General features: G+C 46.7%; 1 protein-coding gene across 1 annotated transcript in view; it reads right to left on the bottom strand.

The window, feature by feature from the left end:
• Positions 1 to 22337, bottom strand: part of XKR6 (XK related 6) — a 221749-nt gene extending 199412 nt beyond the window's left edge. The window contains exon 1 of the mRNA XM_026115568.2: positions 21496 to 22337. Within this exon, the coding sequence (XP_025971353.2) occupies positions 21496 to 22211 (716 nt within the window). The 5' untranslated portion in view covers positions 22212 to 22337. The remainder of the gene's footprint in view (positions 1 to 21495) is intronic.
• Positions 22338 to 22707: the final 370 nt, after the last annotated feature.

Here is a 22707-nt window from a genome sequence, read left to right as displayed (position 1 = left end):
GATGCTCTAATACCTGTGCTAGGCAGTAATCACAAGGTACTAATCTGGAAAGCCTGAGCCCTGAAGAACGAGCTACCTGAGGCAGAAAAAGCACGTCTTATCTGTGTTTGTAAAGCCCTGTGTAAATTAACAGCCTTATACAAGCAGGATTTAAAGCAAAAATACAAGTGCAACGACAGGGTTTATTGCTCTAAATACATCTCCAGTGGTTTCCATTGTGAACACAGAACTAAATGGCTTTATTTATGACTCACAGCTGTTTAAGGTAAAGCATAAATGTAGGACTGGGTTTTTAATAGTCAATACAACTAAAAGCAGCCAAAAAAAGAGTTTGGCCACTTTTCTATGCTTTCAGTTCAGCTGCCTCCAACTATTCTTCCTGTTGCTTCTTCCTCTTACTGAGATTATTTGGGCCACCTGGCAAGCTCTATTTTTCTTATGAAACAGGGCACCACGGTTGCAGTACTGGAGTTTGGGTTCTGGGTTCATAAACCTCTAGTAAAAGCTGAATGCTGCATAAATGTCCATGACAGCCAGTAAAGCTAGAAAAAGCTGCAGCCCTACCACTGCTCACAGACATTTAACTCTCTCTTGCAGTAACAGATGGTTTATTTGGTGGCAAACTAGAAGGAGATGAAACAAACATCATGGGGAGATACTCAGAGTAAAAGTTGGTCTGGTTTTTACATCCCTCCCCTTTTCCAACAAATCACCACTTCAGGGACATCAACCATTTTAGCTATATCTTTGCTTTGTTTAAAAAATAATAATAAGTGTATGTTTACAGCAAAACAGTAGTTTTGAGGTTCTTACCACCAGGTGAAATCCTGTGGCCACGTCTACCCAAAGTCAAGGTGCAGTGGGATAGAGCGAAGAATGACCAGCTCGAGGTGTACCCTGACTAGCTAGACCTAGATACAATCTCCAGTCGTTATCTCCACTAGGATTTGATAACCAGGTATCTCTGTCAGCACAAAAAACCCCAACTTTTTTCCTCCTCAGCACTTTAGTAACACCTAGGTCCCTTAATACAGCATTACACACCACGGAAAACAATAACCACACTGAATGAGCACATTAGTAATTTAAACAAGCTGGCTGCCTGGATCCTTGCATTGACTGTCGTAGCTTTCCACCAGTTCCACTTGGTCCTCAAGTGACCATCAACTGATATTTATTATTTATTATCTAGGTGGACAACTTAATGCAATAAGATCATCTCTCATCTATTCCTTGCTAATGACCATAATAAATAACTACAGTAAGCAGTATAATCAATATTACACGCTATTCCTAACCTGGAGAACATTAGGTCTGGCCTGCAGTCCTACTAGAGATAAGAGATCTCCGTGGATGCAAGACCAGCTTAGTACTGAGAAGACAGTATCCACACCAGGCGTACCAGGAGGCCATTCAGCTCTAAAAAGCGCTGTGAAGGCATCACACTACCAGTAGCTTCACGTTTAAGATGGCATACGAAGCCAAGTGCCTGCCCATTTGCACCCAAAAGCAGCAATAATACTGTCAGCGCCCTGCAGAAAATGCAAGATGAGGTTGCTCAAAAACATAAAATATACAAAAAAAGGGGGGGGGGGGAAGGGAAGACATCAAAATTTTACGTGTCGAGTAAAAAATCAGCAAGATAGAGTTGAGGTATTATGGAAAGGCCTGCATTTTTCTTTAAGTGTCCTACAGATCAGTCTCTGACACGATCATATTTTAAAAGAAAAATAATGCTACTTGTACAATAAATACAGATTGTGTATATTTGGAATTTTCCTTCCTATAATGCAGGATCAAGGAAAATTTTCAAGATCCTGAATTCAACTGCTGCTTCACATCATTTCCTGCTCTTATTAATTCAGAAGACACTCCCTCCGAAGAAAGGATTTCATGCTGCCCCTTGCTGATGTAATGATATTCCTCAAGTTAATCATGAACCCCCCATCCTCCTCCTGACCCAATTCCACAATAACAAATCCAAGTTATGAGCTGTCCAGAAGTTGAGTTTTCTTTTTCTTTTTTTTTTTAAAAAAAAAAGGTATCGCCTCCAAGATCCCTCATTACACGACTGGGTAGCCTCCGGAATATATTTAGCCAACATATCTTATTGTAACACCCACGCTCCCTTCTCACAGCTTGCCTTCTTCCAGAATTTTTCTTCAAATTACACTGTACATCTTGCAGCTGGGATCACAACCTGCTGCATTAACATCCGTGGGGACCCAGTTCTCACTAGACCCTGCGGCAAGTACTCCAAATGGCAAAAAAGAGAAAAGCGCATGAATCATAGTCAATGTATTTGCATGTAAAATGACCTCACACATCTGCTCAATGGGACATGCTTCTCAGGTGAGAAATCGTGTCTGATCCTGAGGGGGATATTAGATTTTCTTGGTCTTGTTTTCAGTGTCTCCCACCTCCTGAAAGGTGCTCAGATCTTCTTGTACCATTGGTAGGGAGCATCAGATCTCAGCTCCAAGTCCTGACGTCCATTCTGGGAAAAGCTGCTCACATTTAAGTTCTGCAGAACCAAACTCATAGGTGGCCTAAAGTCTTCAGTGAGCGTGGCCCTGTGTATTTTTAAATGCACTCCCGCCTGTGAAATCCCTCACATTAAAACACACTTCAACTGCAAAGTAAACGCATTTATGCCAAAAAAAAGTCCCATAGTGAAAGAGTACTTTCTCTAGACATATTTCTAAATTTCTATAAACACACAACATACCTAATAAAAGGTGTCTAAAAACAAAGGAAAGCTTTCCAAACCTTCATGATGCTACTCAAACCAGCTTCTCATCTTACTGTAGAGCAGGTACTAACCTCTAGCCAGAAAGACTGTATTGCACAAGCAAACCTTAGGAGCTGCAAGAATCTTCAAAACTTTTCAGTATATGCTATACTATCAACTGGTATTATTGTGTTGATTTACTGGGGTTGTCACCAGGAAAGACTTGGTCCTCCACACCTATGCTAAAGAGAAGCCGGAAAACAGACCTTGCAATATTCAGTATCTTGCTCTTGGTCATCACCTGTGAAAAGCTATTTCTTCAAGAGCTGTTTTCTGCCTCTGCAGCGGGCAGGAACTCACACAGCCTGTTTCAGTTCTTCCAGGAGAGCTTAATGTGTCTAAAGCTTAACTGATTGAACAAGATCCCCATTACACACATGAGTTTATGGGAAAAAAACAGCGGCAACTGTCCCATTCTCAGCTTTTCCAGGGAATCAGCTTCAAGCCATCAGACTTTATGCACTTACATAGTTATCTAACCTAATTAAAACAGCAGTGAGATTCCAAAAGAAGTAAAACTTTCAGAACAGCATTGAAGAAAATTTTGCCAAACTCCAAAAAGCCTCAAAGGACTAAAACCCTCTTTCATGGTCTTCACTTTGAAGCTTTGCTCATTTTACTTTTTCACTACTCTTTTTTTTTTATTTTATTTTTCTTTAAGAGGGAGGCAGAGAAGAAGTGCTGAGAAGTGAGGAAATCGTATCGCTAAAAGCATACAGGGCCATCTGGGCTCAGTGACCATGCTACGGGCTGCGAAACAGGCACTACAGTCTTTATTACACTGGGAGTGCGGTACTACAATATGATCTCATGATCACTGTCTTGCGGGGAGCAGCCCAAAGCTGGGCTTGAATTTCCGCAGGTCTGGGAATGAGGAAGAGCGAGAGGGAGAACTTCCATGGAAACACCAGGGGTGCAGCAATCTCGTGGTGCTCTGGGTCGGTCACTCAGTCCCACTGTCCTCTAGTCGGTCCTCAGTCACGGTGACACCACATCCTCCTGGAGATGAAATCTCTGCGCTCTCTCCAAATGAGACCATAAATCCATCCACACCAGCATGGGTCACACACCTGGCAATCTAACAACTTCAGTCTGAGCACAGGAACCAGAGAGATGACATCTGTTGAGCAGAACAAATTTACCATGGGCGATTTTTACTGAACGCTGAAGTGAGCATGTCAAAACTTCACGCAGCTTCAGAAAGTGATTAGACTAATTCACAGGAGAAATATTCCTCACGGGCTATTAAGCACATGCCACCTCTTGCTCAGGAACCTTCTAAGCCACAAACGCCAGATGACGGCAGAATATTCTGGAGGAAAATCACTACACGCTTGCCCCGATCTGATGCTTTTTCTTAGGCCATGTGTGCTCTTTCCCGGTCATCACTGGAGACATGACACTGAGGTATTTGGCATTTTGATCTGTTCCATGAGATCTCTGAACAAATGCTTTGGTTGCACTACTCTATACTCCCAGGAAAGCTCTTTCAAGCCTCAGGAACTGTTATCAATAATGGGTAGCGTTCAAATAAGCTGTTTTTATGCTCAAATCAGAACCCCATTAAAACCAGCAAACACTGACGTTTCTTTGCTGCTACTTCCTTTAACTCAGGCAGTCATTACAGATCACACAGCTCCGCACGATAGCTAGTTATACCTGTCACCCCGAGCTCCGACCCATTCGGTGCACGCAGAGATTTCTTTAGTTCACCAAAGGCCCAGGAACAGCCCCCATCAAAGCCAACGTCAAACTACAAAAAGCGAGCGGCAGAGTTTGGAAGGATAAGGTTGCAAACAGCCTCATTTAGATAACCGCTCCGGTTTGACCCCAGCCGATACGATCTTATCAGATAGCAGAACTCCTGAGGAAACAAAAGCATCAGCTCATAAACTGACACTAGCTGCCTTTGCTGACTGACTCTCAAGGTTTTAGACATATCTACCTCTTCCCGTCTGCACTTCAGCCCCGTTAATGGTTGGTGCAGCTGGGGAGATGCACAAAATTGGAAACAGTAAATAAAGGAAAACAACAGCTCCTCTACAGAGCTGGATAAACAGCCTAATTGAAAGCAGATTTTTTTTAATATAATTCTACTTCTCATATGACCAGGAAGATTAATGTATGTTTTTTAACGGGCAAAAACTCATTTCAGTGTTATCGCTAGAATCATCGAGCAAAGGATGCATGACTAAATTTTTTGTTTGGGATGGTAAATTTTCATGGTCATTCTTAGCTCCTGTGAATGTGCTTTCTTGAAATCTAATACACTGTATAACAGTGCTTTCTGTAAAACCCTCCTTCGTTTGTTAGGCTTTTAAGTTGCATTTCTGCTATGAACCTTCTCTTTTGTTGCTCTCTTTTCAGCTAATTCTCCACTGTTGGCAGGAAGATTACCTTAAATGACCTCTCCTGCGATGAATGCCTCTTTCCCGAGTCACAAAATTAGCTTCCGAGCCTCTTAAACTTTTTAGAGTTTATCACCTGTAGAACTTCAAATTCCCTCAAATTTGGGTTTATGTTAACAACTGTTCTCTGAGCAGGGGAGAAAAAAGGAGCTCCGGAGCAGGAAGGCTGCCTGTCCAAAGACCCCCCCAACCATCCTCAGGAACAACAAGGTGGAAAAGTCAGGCTGCAGCAGTCTGCTGGTTTTCAAACTGCAGTTTGAGAGTTTGAAGAGCCTCTGGGCTAAGAAGTTATTACGTTAGGTTTCTCCTCCTTCGATTACCGCTAGTTCTCGCCTACTACAGCCAGACTGTCTGCCGGAGAAGCCGGCTGAGCTCAGAAGGGCTGCAGCGATACCGGCAGCCAGGCGTCAGACACTGACTCTGCACTTGAGACGAGTAATGGGAAAGCAGCCAAGACCCCAAAAAACCTGAAACTTTATGGGGATCAATGGCTGGATCTAACCACAGCAGATGATGCCCAAGGAGCTGGCAGAGTCAGCCTGGGCTGCTAGGAAGCTCACCTAGCATATTCCTTACCCAAAGTCTGCCTCTGCACAGCATGAACAAAATACTGCAAACTTTAAACAAAAAGTTGCTGTTTTCTGGTTTCTACCACTCCGTTCCATGAATACCACAAGTAGCCCGAACCCTGGAGACATTCTGTTTAAACGAAAATAATGAACATGGCAATTCAATGTACCGATTACACAGAAACCCCAGGTTTGGGAACATATAAGAGCTCAAATAAAACACTTTGACCTACCTGAGCGGTACTGCTGAAGACAACAACAATACCTTCCCAGGCAAGAAACTGAATACACTCCCATCAGAAGGAAAATGGGGAAAGAGCACTGAACAGAAGACTGGTAATGCTCAGGGAGGATACTGTTAACCTTGGAGTTCTTGATAGATACTGGAGAACTGCACCTGCTGTGCAAACATGAATACAAACTTGTAGTTACAGTTAATACAGATTAAGTATCCTATTGAAATGTTGCCTCTGTGAAAGGGGATTGGAAGAAAAATAAATTTCTTTAAAGGTGACTGCTGTTTAAGTCTAATTCGCAAAACCCACAGTTTTACAACAATGGAGCTGCTCCTATGAAGGCACAGTTCTATTCTGAGTGACTAACAGATGTTTTCACTGAGGATTTAGGACAGAAAGAATATAAATGCAATGATAATGGGAGCTTAATGAAGTTTAGTCTTCAGTTACTTCACACACCCAATTAATACAATACCCCAAGGAAAGTATTACCAAGACAAGAACCCTTTTGTTGATCGTAAGGGTCAATTCTAGGCAAAATATCCAACCTAAACACATGCATTTTAATTCTTTATTAAGGAACAGTAAGTATGCTATTAGAGGGCTATAGTCCTTTATGAGCAGTATAAAACAGTATGTAAGAATCTAGCACTGGATCTCAATTAGAAATACTACCACTGATTACAGTCCAGTCCCTGGAGGAGCTGGAAAGCTTGTTCAGCCTTCTCTTACAACTGGCCAAATTTCAGACATGGAAAACAGCACCAACTAATGAATTTTCAATTGGTATACCTCTATTCACAAGTTGCTACATGACATACATGAAATACAGCAGCTCCCCTCCAAAATAAAAAAATAATTTCCCCATTTGCCCTCAAAGGTATCCACACTGCCTTAACAAGTAGAAAGGTTTCTGAGGCCAAAGCGAACAGTTTCTGCAAATCTATGTTAACATATTTCTTTCTTTGAGGATGGTAAAATCAATTCACTAAAAAAAAAAAAAAAAAGAGAGAGAGAGAGAGAGAGATGTGACATTTCTAGTTTTTTTAGATATCTTTGTTAGGAGTGCTGGCTTCCAAATCCTCTAATTGCTAATAGCAACTGCAGTAACATTAACAAAAACAAAAAAATGATTTCCAGACAGAAAAGTCAGAGGAAGCATCGGAAATTAAACTTAAATCCTAAATTACAACTTTTTGCTCTAGTTACACAGTTCCCAGTAATTCTAGTAGTTTTTTCATGCTGAGAACATAGTTAAAATACCAACAACAAAAACATATGGGTCACAATTTGCCCTTACTACTGAAAAACTGGACATACTTCATAGCCACCACAAACAGCTGGTTGTTGGTTAAAGGAGCAGCAGTGAATTACAGTAAGATTTGCATGTTCAAAAAGAAAATTTAGTGGTTCGTTCCAGGCAGAATTTTTGTCAGTTCACAGGAAAAAATAATGAGAGCCTTTAACGAACCCCTAATTGTGCAACAAGCCATAACAGGAAAACCATTTTTATAAATGGAATTACTAAACTCCGGAGCAGTAAAACAAAGACTAAAAACATTGGCTGCATAAATAGCAATAAAGTATCTCTTCAGGTGATGTTTTGAAGCATAGCAATTGGAGAATTATTCAGACAAATGGTAGGCTATTCAGACAGAGTCACAGTACTAAAAAAACAGTGTTTAATCTTACTTTTTGCTCTCCTGAAAGCCTCTGTAGACTCTCCTGCAACTTCCGAGAGATGGAGCGTTATCAGAAAGGACCAAATTGAAGGTAGTCCCCATAGGGTACATCTGTGCCTACAGACAACCAGATTTTAAACCAGTGTAAACCATCCCATTTCTATTGCAGTCGGAGAAGCTACACCAGTTAAAACCAGCTGAGGAAACGCTCCCAAACGTTTGAACTTATGAACGCCAAGGTTTTCACTCAATGAGACTGGAACAGATCAGCCACAACTTTTGGCAAAATTGTAAATGACATTTGAAGTCCTGGCTGCGTTCATCTAATGAAGCATAATTAAGTTGAAAAGCTATAATTACTTTTAATCTTAAATAACTGAGAGGTTTTTAACTCCGAACATACAATATACATGATGTGATATTACTGTGAGCCTTTTGAAACAAATCAATAACTATTAAAGCTGGATCCTATCAGCTACCACCAGGTATCAGTCACTTTCTCAATATTTCAAGTATTCAGTTATTCTTAGATACAGTTAAAGTAGTAAAATGAAGTGGTCTCATACTGGCACTGCGATAAATACGAGATTAAATATAGAACAAATTTATTACTCCCTGAAGTCCTACTGAGCATCCTGATTTTTTGTATCCACAATAGTATAGTTCACTTTGATGCGTTATGATTCCAGATCTAAGGCACACGATTGAAAAACAGAGTCTGTCGGTTCGAAGACCCAATCTAGCGATGTCAGGACTAAAGCAAAGGCCAAGCAGAACTTAAAAATCAAGATGATCACCTTTCGACAGCCATCATATGCTGCTTAAAATCAGTGGCGTACACACACGTGATTTTTTGACATACGGTTTTGTATTCATCACTTCAGAAGTAGGCATTTCTGGCTACCTGTCCCGTGCCACCCACGCCCAGGATGGCTCATCTTCAATCCACAGGATCTTCACTGTGGAGCAAAACACTGAAGAAAAACCACAGGAGCTACGACCTGCGTCATCCCTCGTCAGCATCAGAGCTGCTCATAAGGACATGAGTGGTTGCGTGTCAGCTAGATGGAGGTGGCCAAGCACTTCTTCTCCCTGGACTTTACTCTGGAGCTGAGTGTTAATCCCTGGCAGAAAAACGGGATCCAAATTGCACAGAATTTCCTTCCAGATTTGAATTTCACGGAAACGTCCGACTCCAACTCCTTGACCCTTAGAAAAATCATATTTAGCAGGTAAGCTGAACAGAAAGGCTCATCCCCAGCTGCCTCCCCTCAACACGAGAAGGAGAGTGCCCGAAGTTTCTCCGAGCAGAGGACACTCCAGCGTTATGACACCTGCACTCCTGAACGTTAGCTGTTTTCCAGGAGAGGGAACAAAAAAGTGCTCCTATGCAAAAGCCTTTCTGCTGAAGAATGCAAAGTTATCGGAGAGGGGTAGAGCTGCAGGGGGGTTAGAGAGGGAATGGGGGGGGGGAATAAAACATAACTCAAACTAAGAGGAATATTTTCCTTCCAGAAGCACGGCATCTGTCTTGGCTCCAGGCATCCTTGTAAATTGGGCAGCGACAGGGCATCGGCACGCTACTGCCTGTGTGGTTCAACTCTTAGGACTGTCCCTGGTACAATTTTGGCAGGGGCCAACCAGCCCACACCCAAACAGCTCCTCGGCTCAGCTCTCTATTTCAAGAGAGCAATATGAGTAAGAGGGCAGTAGCGGGCCTGACCCATGGATGGATGGCACCTGGCACCAATGGTGTAACATGCTTCCATCACTCTGCAACAGTGGAAGTGGACTGACAAAAACCAAGACACGATTAAGTCACGAGGAAAAAGTATCCTTCACAAAACAATGGTCCTAAAGTCTATTGTGCTCCTTTGGGACTTCTACACTTGCAGATGCAGAAGTCCCGACCCCCAGCTACTGGTCTGAGTCTGACGTACAGGCTCAGTAAATGCAAAATGCTGGAGTAACCAAGGCTCTGCTGCATTTTTCTCTAAACAACCCATTTCTTTCCCAGCCCTATCCTAACAAACAAGAAACAAAGCATTAGGGCAACTCCTTGCTATAATCAAGTTAACGTACCAGCATGACACCCTCTATATAGTGACTTTATGTACCAAAGCAAGTTCACAGCCTTCCTAGCTTAGGACATGACTTGTAGCTGTACGTCTCCCTGGAGGAAGGGACCGATGAATTTCTGTAGTCGGTGCTTCACGAGTAGTCAGTGTGCACTGTTCTAACTTATTTCCATTTCTAATTAATATTCATAAATGAACTACAATAGCGCGCCTTCAATCAGCAGTCAAACACCACCCACGCTAGATGAAAGGACAACTACATGAGATAAGCAGTTTATTGGATCAAAAGTCCTCTTTAGACGAGAAGACAGCTATTGCAACAGCATAAAACAGAGAGCGCCCAATCACTGGTGAATGCATGAAGCAAGTATCAGTAAATCTCTCCCTTTAAACCAGAGATTCAGGGAACAGAATGCACCACGCAATTATTATGTTAATTTAGCTGAATTCTTCTGCCTACTTGACGCTTGAGCTGAAGGTAGGTACTTAGGTTTTAAAAGCTGTCTTTTTGTGTCACTGAAAAGGGCTATTTCTAAAACTCAGTCTGCGCTCAACTATACCATCAGCAATTTAAGTTTACTTTCCTGTGCCAGTCCTTCCCACTACTGACCCACCAGTACCAAGCATTTTGGGCCAGATCTTCACCATATATGCTTAACAGTACATACTTACAAGTTCCACTGCCCTACAGCAATTTATGAGAGGTGAGGACCTTGCCCAGTAGCTTTTGCTTTTAACTTCCAATTACATCGCAACACAACTTAAACTTCCAAAAACTGTGCTCAGTAAACTTATAAATTCATTTATTTCCCCAAAGACCTTGTCAGAAACGAGTTCCTATTTCACTTCCCTTGTACCAGCCTCTGCTCAAGCAGGATCTAAAATGTGCTTTTCTTACCCTCATCCTCAAACTAAGTTTACATGGCAGAAATCAATGATCTCGTCTGCCTGCACAAAATGTGGCCTGGGAATAAATAACTGGCTCCAGCTGTTGGTTACTAGCTCTGCGTGGACAATAAATTAATTAAAAACATACCTGACAAAACCACGTCAACCCAACATACTCTGCTCTGAAAGCACGTAACCCGTAACGCAGCATTCCCTTCTCCACCAGATGGTAAACTAGTAAGTCCCAGTAATAATGCCAAGACAGTTAAAATGAGCGGAGAAATGTTTATTGCCCACCGCTGCCCAGAGCTGTTCTGCTCCGCAGAAACGGGGGACAGAAACAGGCTGCCCAACAAAAAGTGTATTTACACCCATTGCCAGAAAGGGAGAGTATAAATATTTCTGAAGCTTTATGAAGGCTAGTACTTACAGTCAGGCTTTGAAAGGGAAAGAATAAAGCAAAATATTCAATTAGAAAAAATTACTATAATTGCAGGTTCTATTTTATCCCTGCATTAAAGCAATAAAATGCCTCGAAATATTACTGAGCTGGGATACAGAGCTTAGTACTACTTAACATTTTAATACACATCCAGGGGGCTAATTTAATTTAGATTTGCATGAGGGTCTCTTCTCCTCCCTAGCCCCTACTGCCTTCCCCCAAAATTCTTAAAATAGGGCTAGATATATTTTAAATACACCCCTCCCCAAGGGATGTGCATGCACAGCTGGCGCCAGACATAAATTTTGACACATGCCAGCATGCCTCCACACTGAGGAAGGAAATCAGGCACATACATACATAGCTCGGAGGCATGCATATGCACAGTTAAAAGCATGTTTGCTCATACCTGAAAGCCTGGACTCTAATGTCTGATTTTTCTTTTTTTTCAATTGGAAGAAAACGTCCAATTTCTGCTCCCCGACCACCAAAGAAAATCTTCTTGGAAATAAATGTAAAACCATATAATTTTGCTCTAATGGTACATTAATCACATGGGAAGGGATTTGCTATTGAAAGTCTCTGTGCAAGTAAACACTCAGGATGAAGAAGGGGACCCTTACACCCCGTCCCTTGCTCTAACAATTTCTCTACGATGCTACAAGCCATGGTTTTCTGAATATAACCTCATTGCTCCCTGTGACAGAAGATAAGTGAATATTATTTCAGGGAGCCCTTCATCCTTTTAATTAAACAAATTAATATCACTTTTCCATATCTCATAGCTTCTATTATCTTTTGTGAACTCTTACAATTCTGTTGTAAAGACACATTGAAAAAGCACTAATTGAGATAATCTCTGGAATTCGAGTTGCTATATTTTTGGTTGTGTTTTAAAACTATTCTCCCTTTGTTTCTGGAATGCCTCCCAACCTTCCTCCCATGCCAGACTGTTTACATTATTTAAATGCCTTCTGCTTATACCACTCTTTACAATTTTAACTTCAACAACATCGGCCTCCGTTGCTCTTTTTTTCTTCGCTTAGACATAACTGGGATGAGTTCCAATCCCAAACTCAAAGCCACTCTTGGAGCTTCGCTGCTGTCTTCTGTTTTTGGTACATCAGACAACGCGTTGTTGCCAGTCCTGTCACTCAGGACTTCTTGCACGTGTGGGGGAACCAAGCATGAAGAGTTAAACTGTTGTTCTTTCACAAAAGAACAACAGATGCAGAGGAAATAGCGATTTTGCCACACTCTGGAATCCTATCAAAACTCACGTGGATTCTTGCAATCCTGCGCTTTAACAGCCGCGCACAAGTCACCCCATCAACTGTTTCCCTGCAAGGAAGCCGCTGAAAGAACAAAGACCAGAAGTATTAAGTCCACGCCACAAATGCACGCACGAACCCTGCGTGTCCAGCTCCAAACCTATCTAGAGCTTCGCTTCACGTTTCTCCCCTGCTGTTTCCAAGCAGCAAATGCATTTAAAAGACAGGGCACAAAAACTCAGTTCCAGCCCCAATCTGAGGAGAGCAATTTCTACGCTCTACCTGACCCAGAAAACATGGAGAAGCCATCCCTCCTTTAACTTTGCCTTTACAGAGAGCTGTGAACGGCAGTGCTCATCACGTAAGCAGAAGCATGGCCTTTTACCTGTGTCCTGCTGCTGCCATATAGAAAAGTTTGTCAAATTTTGCCGCTGGCTCTCCCACCAGCTCAGCGAAGGAGCTGCAAGTTGAAGGAGACTCTGGCAACCAGATGTTTCCACCGCCACTTTGGTTAGCTTTGCTTTTTCCGCAGATTTAATTAAAAAAGGGATAAAGACAGCTCCAGGTACCCAAGCCTTGTGCACTGCGGCTCCTGAAGATTTTACTAAGAGTTCTGCCAAATGAGTGGAAATTTTATGGCAAATTTCTCCAGCATCAAAATGACGTAGCAGAAGGCACCTGTAAGGGTGCGGGAAGGGCGATATACTACAGCAAACTATCGAGTTTTCTAACATAAGAGCAGATCTCTGCTGAGTTGTGAATATGGTTTAATTAACCAACAGGCTTGTTCTTCTTAGTCCCGATTCACAGACCGTCCATCATGGACAGGACACAAAAGCAACATCTACAATGTACTCCTGGCTTAGCCCCACTTCCCATGAGGCTTCCGGACAAGTGACAACACATCCACTCCCCTAGCTCATCCTGTGCAAAAAAGGATATAGATCTATTTATTTGGGATGCTAAAATATGCAACTGATTCTGCAGCTAGTACACCAAATCATGAAAACGTGCAACCACCCAGAGTGGAACCGAGGAAGAGGAGGTTCTCGTGATAAAGGCACCAGGCTGGAATACAGGATATACTGAGTATCTCAGCTCAGCTGCCAATTCTGCAAAAGATCTTCTGGGCAACTCGAGTCATTTAAGGACAGATTGTGAATATTTCATAGGTGAACCTGAGCTCTCACTGATTTCGGAAGAAAGGAGATGCAAGGAGAAGCACAGTCTTCAGGTCCCATTATGGTTTTGGAAATACATTTAAGATTGCCTCTCTCCTTATTTCTGTCAGTTGGGCAAGCTCCAATTTTGTGCAACTCAAAACCTAGTCCAACAGGAATGCTGGTTCAGCTAGGGCTTATAGATACAGATGAAAAGAACAACACATCCATTTATACTGAAATAATAAAAGAAGACACAGACACATAGTTTAGCCATCCAAGCATATGCATACTTTGGATGCAGCACTCAGTGCATGGTCAGATCTGCCCAAGGGCGGACAAATAGCAACTCTTGAGACTCAGGCAGCTCCAGAGCAATGTAAATGTGGCCAGACTGCCCCTAGATTTGAGAATCTGCTAAAGCTTCTTCTCCCTCTTTTCCCTTTCCTGCAGGAGCAGCGTAGAGACTGTCACTACTGGACTTGCCTACTTCCCATTCAGGTTAAGGCTTGTTTTAAAAACTAGCTTCTTGTCTCTTTAAAGGACGCAATTAGAAACTCTCTCTTATGCTTCCCCAGGTTGCTGCTTCTCCCATCCACCCCCAAAGAATTTCTTTTTTTAGAAATGGACAAAGTTTTAGAGCAACTCTCCATCACCCAGTTTTCAATAGCACGTGATTTTTGGCAACCAGTGGAGAGTATTCATCCACCTGGTCTTCAGCAGACCACTCTAAGGTTCTTCTTCAACACATTCAATATTTAGCAACTTGGTCTTCAGCAGCAAACAAAGTATTCCCATCCAATTTAACCAGCTAGCACTCGCAGGTACCTTTTTCCCCCCTTTCCTTGGGCTCTTGCTTAGAAAAACATTGCGGTGATCCAAAACAGCCATGGCAGACTACGAATCTGTCCTGGCAGATTAGAAGAAGGTGGGTCAATGAAATATGAGTATTTGGCACATGTTCCTTTTGCTTATACTTTTAATTACAATTTCATTTTAGCTGTAGCACAGCATTAATCTGATTCATAGTTCCTACTACCTAAAAGCTTTCAGATGGCAAAACACTGGCTTATATCATCACTGATTTTCAAGATAGTGAGCTGCTAAAAATCAAGTCAGGAGTCAAGGGAAGTAAAGCAAACATGAAAGTAAAGGAAAAAGTTACGTGAGGAATCCAGACTTCTCCACAGGCTCACCCTCTTCCCCAAGGAAAATTACGTGTCTGATGTCCAATTTCTTTCCCTTTCAGTCTCAAGACAGCAGAAGGAGCTCTCCTCCAAAGAGATGCTTTATCACCATCAGTTCTACCTACACCCTTTTCATTAAAGGAAATGCTCCCTGAATAACCTACATTTGTACTGAGAGGAGAACCACTGCAAGGAATAAAACTAGCTCAGTGCAGCTAAAAGCAAAATGGAAGTGTCTAGAAAGGTGGGAAATAGAGAGCTTGTAATTTTAAAACAGAAAAAAGCCTAGCCATCTTTCCTCCTTCCCTTTGCACCCTGTCTCCCCTCCACCAGAAAGAGTACTTTCACATTGCCACTTGCATTAGAAATAAAAACTGTAGGGCACCTGGAAAAAAAAGGCAAGAATGTCATTATCAGAGTTTAATATGAAGCCAGAGCAACTAAAAAAGGGATGCTCTGGTCAAAGACGATACGTAGAGCAGCGCTGAAGAGAGCAGCCTGCGACCCAACCTCAAAACAGCAGTTTTCTCTGATAGTTTTCACATTCCTGAAGATGATCTCTCAAAAATATCAAACATCAGGGTCCTCCTTTGCTCTCCCTGAAATCCATGGAAGCTTTACGCTGGTTCCAATAAGAACAAAGCGAGGTCACTGAAACACTTCTGCTTCCCCTCCCTTCTCCCCATGGCCTGCAGTCCCTATGGGGACAGGTTACACGATGTCACTGCACAACCATGTTACCCACAGGGCAACTCATGCCCAGACGGCTCTTACTCAACTGCATCCCCAGGTCCAAAAGGGAACCACACTCTACTTTCTCCCTCGATATCGCTTATCCACATAACTGTTGCATGCTGTCGCTACAAGAAACACTTAACTGTGTGGGGAGGTGAGTGCCCACCAGGTCAGGGAAGCACGTACATCTCCAAAGGAAAGCCTGGAGGAAACTCTGCCCTCCCCAGGCTGGAACAGCAGATCTGCTTCAACATCTGTGGTTTGACCCCCTCTAGTGGGTAGCACCCAACAAGACACGGAGCCTCGCCACCACTCCGCCACCAATGGAGACTCTACTTCTGCTCAAGTGATAAACCTTCTTTTTCCCCCTCCACGCAATCTCCCTACCTACCTCGTGCTTTGGATTCAATGTATTTGGCACATTCTGGACTTCTCAGCCCGCAGCCCGACATTTGATTAAGGAGATGCCATAGAAAACTCTTAGAAATGGGGGCACAGTGGGTGAGGTTTCTGGAAGGGAGAACCACCTCGCCGGGAAAAAAGGTTATATCCCAGACCTGATTTTGTAGGGAGAAGATATTTATCATTTATCCCAGCATGTCTTCCCTCTGCCAACTTGTCAAAATCTGACAAAACTCCATACTATAAAAACAAGCTGTTAAAACTTGGCTAAAGGGAAAAACTTAGCTGCCAGACAAGCTAACCAGAAAAAGCTGAAAAAAATATTCAAGTGTGCCAGAACAGGCAGTAAATTTAAAGAAGGGATCTATAGAGCTGAACATCCCAAACTGAGAAAACGAGGCAGTATTAGGTGAGCAGCTTCTCGTTCATCTGTCATTTGACAAGCAGATGTCTCCCACTTCAAGTGACTTGGGCTGATACCTAAGAGTTGTAAATGACTGTATTTCTAAACCCTCTAATGTGGCAAATATCTAACTCAGAGTTTACCACAGAACAAAGTATTTTAGTACAACCAAAACCCACTCATCATGTAGTCATTAAATACCACATATTCCATTTAAACCCATTGATTCATCCTTCCACCTCCAGGCACACCAAAAGATGAACAACTCATAAATCTGGTCTTTCTACTAATAAACAAAATGTCAAGTCTTCACCTAAATTTTAGAAATTTGTCTTTAAAACACACACACACACACAAGGTATTTTAATGTCAAGATAGTGACAAGACTTTTTTTCTTTTTTAACAGAATGCTTTTCTTCTAAAGATGTATTCAAATCAATCATACAAACAAAACCCACAAACATTACATTCAAGTCACAAACTTTACCATGACTGACAGTTTAACAGACACAGTAAGATTTTCAACTGATCAGCATTCATTTTAGCTCAAACCCCACATCCTGTTAATACAATGGAATTCAATGATGTTTTCTTTAATAGTACGCTGCAACACGAAAGATCAAAATTTACACTCTAAACCTCATATTTCGGGACAGCAGTCATGACCCACTAACCCACTTACACCAAAGGTTAAAGAAAGGTATATCCGATACAGAAGTTATACCCTTAATTGTAATAAGTACAGCTTGTCTAATTAGCCAAGATATTAAAACTTCAAGTCAAAACCGTTTTTTCCTGAATTTACACAGATGAATGACTTCGATGAAAGCAACAGCCCTGGCAAGCTAAGACGACCAACCTGCCTCCAGTCTATTTCAAGCAAAACCACAGCACTGCAACATCCTTCCTCAATGAACGTCCCCTCTGCAGCTTGCAGCGCTCAAGCACAACAGCCAGCGTAACATGCCCAACTGGCATCCTTTCCTTTGACAGTCTGCCTGAATTGTGCTAGTCTTCAAGATACTCTATGAAACAGAGATGAAAAGCGAAAATTGTAGACTTACCATAAAGAGGAAAACACCCAGGACCTACAGTTTTATCAGTGGGAACGTAATTTGAGATCGCCTCGAGGAACAATTGGAAATAACATACATACATGCATGCACATACATATTTTCACACTATATATGTACACTTTTTAACTGCTGGAGATAGGCAGTATTAGTATAGCCTTGGGTTTTTAGCTAAGCAAAATGTGAACATGAGCCTGGAAGATCATTCAACTCCCTTCCCTTCTCCCCCCCCCCCAGTATTTCCATTAACCCACCCAGCATTCCTGCCTGGTCACAATTTAATTGCTGAACATGAGGACAGAGTACATGAACAAAGACAACCCCCCCCACACAGAAACAACTAGCTACCCCCCCTCCAATTCTGAGAAATGAAAAGCTAATAGCATTAAAAAGGAGCCCAATATATATTTCTGCTACAAGGATTTTATTTATCAGTCTCCTTATTGGTGAGTCTTTGCAATGTTTGGGAAAGGCAGCCCCTACAGGATGACAAATTGCATGTTATCCTCTCAAGTAAAACACACATTACGTAACATTTACCAAGAAGCAAGCCCTTGGCAATGCAAGGATAGGATTTCTATGCAACTCCAGCCTCCCTCCTCCATTCTCAATGATTTCGCTTCCAGCTGCTGAGCAACAGCTCAAACAGTCTCCACTTAACATACAACTCTGATTACAGACGTACGTGCACGGCGCATATCCGCTATCGTGCGGGGAGCTAGGCTCGATGCATTATACGCTGAACTCACATTATCCTGGGTCTTCCTCCTCCATCCCGTCGTATAAACTTCTTACCAGCATGAAGCGATTTAGCTGCAGGCAAACACTGCTAAAACAGTGCTTTCCGCTATTAGTCCCATCACCGCATTCAAGATTAATTTTAATGACATTTGCAATAGCCAGAGTGGGAATGTAAAAAGACACCCTCAAAGATTCGTGACGGCTAGCCCACAGATCCCAGTGAAGTTATTCTTGCTTTTTTGGTCAGATATTGAGTGAGCTTCATGCCAACCACGCTGTTCAGCCTGCCTTAAAAAGCAGCAAGCGCCGTATGCTATTGCAATTAGCAATCAACAGGAGAGAAAGCTCCCTTATTTTAGCTAACGTGATTTGGTCTGCAGAGCTCCTTTTCGGTCCCGCTTTCAGCAGTCCCAGCTCTGCACAATCCCAGAACGAAAAAATCTTTTTCTGCATTAACAAGTCGGGGAAAAGTCTGGGCAACTCAAGCCTCTTCTCTTCACATTACGAGCCACACGAAAATCATCCCTCCACATGCAGCACTTTTGTCTCCTACCCGAGTCACTCGAGTTTCCCCCTCCCAACCTGTTCACCCAGGCGTACTGGGGGGCTGCTTTTACCAACGCAGACCGGCGCCGCGGCTAAATACATAATCACTTCTTTTGCCTGGCTCCATGAGGAGAGAAATCCAACTTGCCAGAGGAGCATCTGCATCAAGAACTGCTTTTGCTGATGTGATCAGCACTTGGGAGTATCAGGGAAAGCAGCAGCAAGGGTCATGTACCAATTCATCTTCCTCACACACATAACATGCGTACATCCCCCCGCAATAGCCCCCCCATCCATATCTTAGCCACAAAAAAGGGGATAAAATAAATCCCCAAGCAGAAGTTGAGAAGGAATGTGCCTTAAATGCTACGCAAATGACATTGAAGATGCAGAAGAAATATGTATTTGCTGTTGCGCTGCATGATTTCATGGGCTTATTTCCTAGGTATACATTTCACGCAACCTTCCCACACAGATCCCCTCCCTTCCACCCCCTCAGCTCCTCAAAAACACAAAACAAAACAAAAAACAAACAAACAAAAAACTTTTGATGTGTATACTCATTTTATCTCAAGAGCTGTGTCCTCAGAAGAGGTGTCAAGGCCCTCCCCTACCTCCACCCACGCAGCCCTCCCCCCCCCAGGCTCACCCATGCTGTCTCCATCTTAACTCCAGCCACTTCTTCACAGATTTCGTTAGGCAGCAGAGTTAACCCCTTCCACTACCCCGGAAAAAAAAAAAAAAAAAAAAAAAAGACCTTCCCATCAATCATTACTTTCTGCCTTCCCTCCTTCACCTTTCTTCTCATCCACCCCCCAGGAACAAATTCCATAAAATCCATCAGTGAGGTTATCTGGAAATGGCAATGCAGGGATGTTAATCCCTCCAGGGCTTCCCACTGCTTCACCATGCAGTGCCATCTTCTCCCCCCTTAGACAAATCAGGGGGTCTTCTTCCTAAAACCGTTTAAAAAGCTGTAAAACCCAATCAACCCCTCCATCTGTAGCCTCTTCTGTACGGTCTCCCCCATACTCTTGGGGGTACATCCACTGCCCCGTGACACAACTCAGATCTCCATTCCATCCTCCACATCGGATATTCCTTCAACCTGATTAACCCACACCTCATCCAGACCTATCTTAGAGGACACAGGGCCACGCTAGACCTGTACCGTTGTCCTTACGACACCCCTCTCCGTAAAAACGCCACCTCTGGAGCAGCGCTTGCATCTACAGGCTTTCATCCCGGAGAATTCCTTCGTGCCTCCTCCCAAGCCTCTTTTGGGGGGATAACGTTATTTCCAGCTCACTCGGGAGGATGCGACCCTAAATCCATTCTGATCAACCCCGGAGGCATCGCCGAAATCCTTCCCTCGGCCGGTGCTGCCTCCCCACGCGGGTCCCTCTGCCCCCAAGGTTTCTCCGAGGGAACGGTCCCCATCTCTGACCTTCAGCCTCCCACGCTCGCGGTCTGAGCGCCTTCCCCGATCCCCCCTCGCAGGGCTGGGTTCCTCCTCTCGCCAAGGCACCGCGCCGCAGCTTCCCGCTCCGCACCCGCTCCGGGGAGGGAGGCCGACCCACGGCTCTGCCCTTCTGCGGCCGGCGGGTCGGGCGCCCCGGCAGCACCCTTGTCGGGGACGGCATGCCGCTGTCCACCGTGGGTGGCCGGGGCTCCCCGGCGCCTTCTGCTCGCCCCCTTTCCCCGTGGGGCCCCCCCCGGCACCGCTCCGGCCCCACGGCGCCGGGCGGGCCTGGCCGCCGCAGCGCTCCCTGCGCCGGTGGGGTCACCCCCAGCCCCGGGCCTGCGTCCCCACCGGCGGCCTGCGCCGGAGCGGGGGGGACATGGGTGCAAGGAGCAGCCCCCCCAGCCCTGCCCCACGCGTGTGGGGCAGCAGGAGCCCCTCGAAGCATGACAGGGTGGTGACAGCCACCCCCCCACACACATTTTGGGGGGAAAAACCCTCTTTCCCTCGGGGGTCTCCTCAGCTTGGGGGGGGGACACCCCTCGCCTCTGAGGCAACAGCGGCCCCCGCCGCCCCACACACACGTGGCGGGGTGGGGGGATCCCTCTGCCCCCCAGGGCTGCTTTCAGTGTCGGTGTGGGGAGAGGACACCCAAGTCCCCCCTCCTTTTACATCGGGGGAAGGGGGGACCCCCAAGTCCCCCCCTCCTTTTACACAGGGGGTGGGAGGACCCCCAAGTCCCCCCTCATTTTACATCGGAGGGGGACCCCCAAGTCCCTCCCCCTCCTTTATACACGAGGGGGTGGGAGGACCCCCAAGTCCTCCCCTTTTACATCGGGGGGGGAGGAGTACCCCCAACTCCCCCCTCCTTTTACATCGGGGGGGACCCCCAACTCCCCCCTCCTTTTACACGGGGGGGAAGCAGGACCCTCAAGTCCCGCCCTCCTTTTACACGGGCGGGGGAGGACCCCCAAGTCCCCCCCTCCTTTTATACAGGGGGGTGGGAGGACCCCCAAGTCCCCCCTCTTTTTACACGGGGGGGGACCTCCAACTCCCCCCTCCTTTTACATCGGGGGGTGACCCCCAAGTCCCCCTTCCTTTTACACGGGGTGGGGACCCCCAAGTCCCCCCCTCCTTTTATACAGGCGGGTGGGAGGACCCCCAAGTCCCCCCTCTTTTTACACGGGGGGGGACCTCCAACTCCCCGCTCCTTTTACATCGGGGGGTGACCCCCAAGTCCCCCTTCCTTTTACACGGGGGGGGACCCCCAAGTCCCCCCCTCCTTTTACACCGGAGGGAGGAGGCGCCGACCCGGGCGACGGCGGCCCCCACGCAGGCGTTTTCGGGGGGGCCGCACCGCGGGGGGGGGGAGCCGGCCGGCGGCGAGGGCAGCCCCAGAGACCCCCCCAGCCCCCCCTTACCTCCAGACCTGTCCCATCTGCAGCAGGTGGATGACGGACTGCCAGACCCAGACGGAGATCCTGCAGAGGCGCTGCGCCCCGGGGGTGGCGGTGCCCACGGCTCCTCCTCCCCCGCCGCCCGGGGCCCCCCGGCGGCCGACGGCCCCCATCATGGGCGGCCCGCGGCTGCTGAGGCCCTGCACGGCGCCCAGCCCGCCGCCCGTGTAGTCCTGCACGAACCAGCGGAAGCTGAGGATCTGCACCAGCACCGAGGGCAGCAGCACGAAGGCCAGCGTCAGCCCGCACCACAAGTAGTCCCGCCGGCCGTAGTGGTGCAGCGCCAGCCACAGGTCCGTGCCCACGTCGCCCACCAGCACCAGCAGCGCCAGCACGATCCACAAGCAGTCCAGCCACGGCCGCTCGGCGGGCGCGGCGCCCTCCGGCGGGCGCGGCGGCCCCTCGTCGGCGGCGGGGCGCGGGGCCAGCGGCTCGGCGGCGGCGGCGGCGGGCGCCCGCCCCAGCAGGCTCCGCAGGCAGGCGCTCCGGCAGCCCCAGTAGCACGACGACGTGTTGCAGCAGTGGCAGATGTGCAAGGAGCTGCTGCCGCCCGGCTCCTCCGCGCACTCCGCCGCCGCTGCCCCGACGCCGCCGCCGCCCGCCGCCGCCGCCGCCTCGTCCAGGTTGTGCAGCTGGGCGAAGCCGCCGCCGCCGCCGCCGCCATCCGACTTGGCCGCCATCTTGCTGCCGCCGCCGCCGCCGCCGCGTCTCCGGCCCCCTTCGCCGGGCGCGCTCGCTCGCTCTGCCCCCCCCGTCCCCGCTCCCGGCACCCCCCCACCCGCCGCCCGCCCGCCTGCCCGCCCGCCGCTTCCGGGGGCGGCGCTTCCCGCGCCCCGCGCAGGCCGCCCCGGGCCGCCTAGCGACCGGCCGCGGCACGACGCCGGCAGCCGCGCCGAGCCCAGCCGCGCCGAGCCCAGCCGCGCCGGGCCGGGCCGCCTAGCGACGGAGCGGGGCCGTGCCGGGCCGAGCCGAGCCGGGCCGAGCCGAGCCGGGCCGAGCCGAGCCGGGCCGGGCCGCCTAGCGACGGAGCGGGGCCGTGCCGGGCCGAGCCGAGCCGGGCCGAGCCGAGCCGAGCCGTGCCGGGCCGCCTAGCGACGGAGCGGGGCCGCGCCGGACCAGCCGAGCCGAGCCGAGCTGAGCCGAGCCGAGCCGAGCCGGGCCGGGCCGCCTAGCGAC

Source organism: Dromaius novaehollandiae, chromosome 3 (assembly GCF_036370855.1).
Source record: "Dromaius novaehollandiae isolate bDroNov1 chromosome 3, bDroNov1.hap1, whole genome shotgun sequence".
Lineage (NCBI taxonomy): Eukaryota > Metazoa > Chordata > Aves > Casuariiformes > Dromaiidae > Dromaius > Dromaius novaehollandiae.
Note: the sequence above shows the minus strand (reverse complement) of the source record. Positions and strands in the feature narration are given on the sequence as shown.